This window comes from Engraulis encrasicolus, chromosome 7, assembly GCF_034702125.1.
Source record: "Engraulis encrasicolus isolate BLACKSEA-1 chromosome 7, IST_EnEncr_1.0, whole genome shotgun sequence".
Classification (NCBI taxonomy): domain Eukaryota; kingdom Metazoa; phylum Chordata; class Actinopteri; order Clupeiformes; family Engraulidae; genus Engraulis; species Engraulis encrasicolus.
In genome coordinates this window covers 19,223,417-19,228,416 of record NC_085863.1, presented here as the reverse complement: position 1 = coordinate 19,228,416, position 5,000 = coordinate 19,223,417, and the positions used below count along the sequence as shown (strand labels likewise).

General features: G+C 49.9%; 1 protein-coding gene across 1 annotated transcript in view; it reads left to right on the top strand.

Moving 5' to 3' along the window:
* The window catches only part of LOC134452560 (uncharacterized), a 10,037-nt gene that overhangs the window by 1,485 nt on the left and 3,552 nt on the right, over positions 1-5,000 (top strand). Inside the window, exon 3 of the mRNA XM_063203018.1 lies at positions 387-477. Coding sequence (XP_063059088.1) covers positions 387-477 — 91 coding nt within the window. The remainder of the gene's footprint in view (positions 1-386; positions 478-5,000) is intronic.

The following is a 5,000-nucleotide window of genomic DNA, read 5'->3' as shown; positions in this document are numbered from 1 at the left end:
GCTGCGGCGTCAGTCATTGTAGGATCCACTGCTGTGGCGTCCAAAGTCAAATGTCAACCAACTTGTTAAATGTCTGACATTCACACACTTTTAGTTTTTCGTGTTTTCCACTTATACACTACATGCTTTGAGACCCAGGTGTGGCAATGATTCTCTCTCACACTCTTACTCTGCCTCTCTCACTCTCTCCTCCTCTTACCACCTTTCTCTCTCTGCCTTATTCTTTCTCTATCCCTACCTCTTTCCACCTCCCCCCATCTGCTGATGTTGTCCTTTATATTTTCTTTTTCCTTTCTCTCTCTCTCTCTCTTCCTCTCTCTCTCTCTCTCTCTCTCCCTCTGCCTCTGTCTCTTTCTCTCTCTCTCTCTCTCTCTCTCCTTCTGCAGTGGGAGCGTGGGATGTGTTGTGTGCAGGTCATCACCATAACAGGGTCAGGGCGTGTGACTTTTTTGGATGTGGCAGCTACAACTCCGCCAGGTAATCCAACACACTTCAATGGCATGTTATAACCAGCAGGGGGCTGGGGTAGCCATATATAATGTGGATCGATGACACATGAATCAGTTGAGTATTAAACGTACTGAGATATACATCTTGACAGTTGTGTCCTGAGTCATTACTAATAGTAAGTGTAAGGAACAATACATGGTGTCAGAATTCGACAACCCACGACAGGAAGAGTCGATGCGGAAGAACTGTGACAACTATTTGTGCAGTTTTCGGTGGATATAGGAGAGTGTGTGTCGTGCAACGGTGAAAAGGGAGCGAAGTCGGCGAAAGCTAAGAAGCTAGCGACCAGCTAACAACGCCAGGTAGCATGGACCACATCTTCACTATCACGCCGCCCGGAGCTTTTGACTACGAGCCAAGTTCGTGGCCAGCCTGGATCAAACGCTTCGAACGCTTCAGAGTCGCATCGGGACTGAAAGACAAAGACAGCGCTTTCCAGGTGAATTCTCTGATTTATACAATGGGCGACAAAGCCGAGGACATTTTGGATTCGTTTGGTTTAGAGGCAGCTAAAGTGGCCAATTACGATGAAGTAAAAAAGGCTTTTGATGAACACTTTGTTGGCAACACCAACGTAATTTATGAACGAGCCAAATTTAATAAGAGATGCCAAGAAGTAGGCGAATCTGCAGAGAGCTTTATCACAGCAGTGCATAAACTTGCCGAGCATTGTAAATTCGGTGTGCTGCGCGAGGAACTGATCCGAGATAGGATTGTTGTGGGCATACGCGATGCAAAATTGTCAGAAAGAATGCAACTAAATGAAAAGTTGGACTTAAAGACGGCAGTAACGCAAGTTAAGCAGCACGAAGAGGTGAAAAAGCAACAGGCAGTTCTACGGTCAACCGAGGCAACGGGGCAAGTGGATGCGATATCCAGGCGAAAACTGAGCGGGAAAAAGGCTGCGCAGGGATTCACCCCGCCTCACCCGCAGCATACAGCCAAGCCGAAACCGTGTGGGAAATGCGGCAAATTTCCAAAACACTCCTGGAAGGAGTGTCCAGCAAAGGACGTCGAGTGCAGAAAATGTTCTAAGAAAGGACACTATGCTGCTGTGTGCAGAGGTGCACAAAAAGTAGACTGCATAGATGAGGACAATTCAGTTGCTTACCTGGGGGCTGTGAACCACTCACAGTCATCCACATGGACTGAGACACTTGCTGTAAATGGCGGGCCTGTATGTTTTAAAGTGGACACTGGTGCTTCTGTGACTGCCATTCCGGAAACAGAATATGATGAACACAAACATGGCGCCTGCACAGCAGCACGCAGGCCTCTCCTGGGGCCTTCAGGCCAGCCTCTGCATGTCATGGGGCAAGTGACTGCAGTCATCCAGAGGGGCGACAGAAAGATCGAGGAGGAGGTCTACATCGTGAAAGACCTCACCACATCTCTACTGGGTCTTCCTGCCATCCGGAGACTGCACATGATCCCTCAGCTGAACAGCGTAGACGACACGGAGGCATCCTTCCGCTCAACATATCCAGAGGTCTTCCAAGGGCTAGGCCAGCTCCAAGGTGAATACAAAATCAAGCTTAAAGGAGACGCCCTGCCCTACGCTCTCTCAGCACCACGGAGAGTGGCCATTCCTCTCCGCGCCAAGGTGAAAGAGGAGCTAAACAGGATGGAAAAGTTGGGGGTCATAGCCCGCGTGGAAGAACCCACAGAGTGGTGCGCGGGCATGGTGCCGATCGTGAAGCCCACAGGAAAAATACGCATATGCGTTGACCTGAATGAAAATGTCATCAGAGAGAGACACATCCTGCCTGCGGTGGACGAAACGCTGGCCAAACTGGAAGGTGCCAGATTCTTCACAAAGTTGGACGCGACATCAGGCTTCTGGCAGGTGCCACTACACAAGGAGTCGATGCTGCTGACAACATTCATCACGCCAGAGGGCCGCTACTACTTCAAAAGGCTGCCCTTTGGTATATCGTCTGCTCCTGAACATTTTCAAAAGAGGATCTCCCAGCTCATCGACGGCATAGATGGAGTCCTCTGCCACGCAGACGATGTTCTCATCACAGGACAGGACAGGGCACAGCACGACAGCAGGCTACACACAGTGCTGCAGAAATTCAGAGAGGCTGGGCTCACCCTCAATGAAAAATGCCAGTTCGGTCTGACTGAGATCCGGTTCCTGGGTCATGTCATCAACGCCCAGGGCATCAGAGCAGACCCGGACAAAATCAAGGCGATCCTCGAAATGCCTGAGCCGAGGGATGTGGCGGATGTTCGCCGCTTTATGGGCATGGTGAATTTCGTTGGCAAATTTTCACCACGCCTGCCTGACCTCACAAAGCCCATCCGTGACCTGCTGAAGACAGAGAACAGCTGGACATGGGGGCCACCCCAGCAGAAAGCGTTCAGAGAGACAAAAAAAGAAATGGGGTCAGAGACTGTGTTAGCCCAGTACAGTCCAAACCATGAAACCATCGTGTCTGCAGATGCCTCCTCATATGGGCTAGGGGGGGTCTTGACACAAAAACAGCCAGACGGTGAGTGGAGACCTGTCGTTTTCATTTCACGAAGCCTCACGAAAGCTGAATCAAGATATGCCCAAATAGAAAAAGAGGCTTTAGCGTTGACCTGGGCATGCGAGCGCCTGCGAGGGTACATAAGTGGTCTGGACTTTACCATTAGAACTGACCACAAGCCACTCCTCTCACTCCTGAAGTCCAGAGCACTGGATGACCTGCCGCCAAGGATCATCAGGTTCAGACTCAGGCTGCTCAGATTCAATTTCAACATTATCCATGTCCCAGGTAAAAACCTAATAACTGCTGACGCGCTGTCGAGGGCGCCTCTTCCAACCACAGGCACCGAGGCTGAGCACAACCAGGAAAAAGAATGCCAAGCTTACCTGAACAGCGTGGTGGAAAGCCTCCCAGCCACACCTACAAAGCTGGAACAGATAAAAAGTGCCCAACGCTCAGATGACGCCTGCAAACGCCTCAGCAGTTACATTGCAAACGGCTGGCCTGAACACAGACGCGACGTGCACGAACTGCTGCAACCCTTCTGGCAGGACAGGTCATGCCTGCATGTAGGGGAAGGACTGCTCATGAAAGGTGAGAGACTGATCATTCCAGAACACATGAGAGCTGAAATACTCCAGAGACTGCACCAGGGACATCAAGGCATCAACAAATGTCTAGCTAGGGCCAGAGAGTCAGTCTGGTGGCCTGGCATCACGTCCGCTGTGAAGCAGATGGTGGGAAAATGCGAAATATGTGTGCGTGAAGCTCAGACAGCTGTTGAGCCCCTCCTGACTACTGAGCTCCCGAGCAGACCCTGGCAGAGGGTCGCAGCAGATCTTTTCCAATGGCAGAATGGGAACTATTTAGTCATGATTGACTACTTCTCTCGCTATATCGAAGTTTGCACACTGCCCAGCACCTCAGCAAAACAGACAATAGCCAGATTCAAAGCTGTGTTTGGTAGACACGGCTGTCCGGACGTCTTGGTCACAGATAACGGCCCACAATTTTCGTGCATGGAATTCTCCCAGTTTGCACAGGACTATGATTTCACCCATGTGACAAGCAGTCCCCGCTTTCCTCGTAGCAACGGGGAGGCAGAACGGGCCGTGAGAACGGTCAAGTCTCTCTTGCAGAAAGAGGGAGACTTTCACAAGGCGCTGCTGGCCTACAGGGCCACTCCACTGGCCCATGGATTCTCCCCATCTCAGCTGCTGATGGGCAGGAGGATCAAAACACCGGTTCCAGTGTCTCCAGCACAGCTACAACCAGAGTGGCCAGATCTACAAACCTTCAGGACGAAGGACGCTGCGTTGAAGCTGCAACAACAACAGACATACAACAGGAGACATCGCACTCAAACCCTGCCACCTCTTCAGCCGGGACAGCAGGTGTGGGTCAGACCGACAAACACCAGAGCGACCGTCGTGGGGCCGGCTCACACACCGCGCTCCTACGAGGTGGAGACAGCAGAAGGAGGACAACTGCGACGCAACCGCTCTCACCTCAGGGAAGTACCAGTACCTCCAGAACCAGGTGAGACTGTTACAACTAGGTCGGGCCGACCATCCAGGCCGCCCGAAAGACTTGACCTTTGAACATTGGACAGAAAAGAGAAAAAAAAAAGGGAAAAGGGGAATATACCATACCCAAGCTGTAAAATAAAAATGTTATGTTTTTGTTTTGTTTGAATTGCAATGTTCAGATTTAGTAGACATAAAGTATTCAGAATAGTCAATGCAGTTATACAAGATGGCTATGGTAAAATGTGTCTTTATCAGCTTATGAGGTTAATGCTGAGCTTTAAGATTTTATTTAGGGGTTTGAAATGAATAAAAATGAATCCTTAAGGTTATATGGTAAATGAAAATAAGAAAATAGCCATACTGTTTAAAGAATGTTGTTATGGTAATGTTTTGCCTAAAACAGTTAAACTGCCTACTGAAAGGGGGAGATGTAATGGCATGTTATAACCAGCAGGGGGCTGGGGTAGCCATATATAATGTGGAT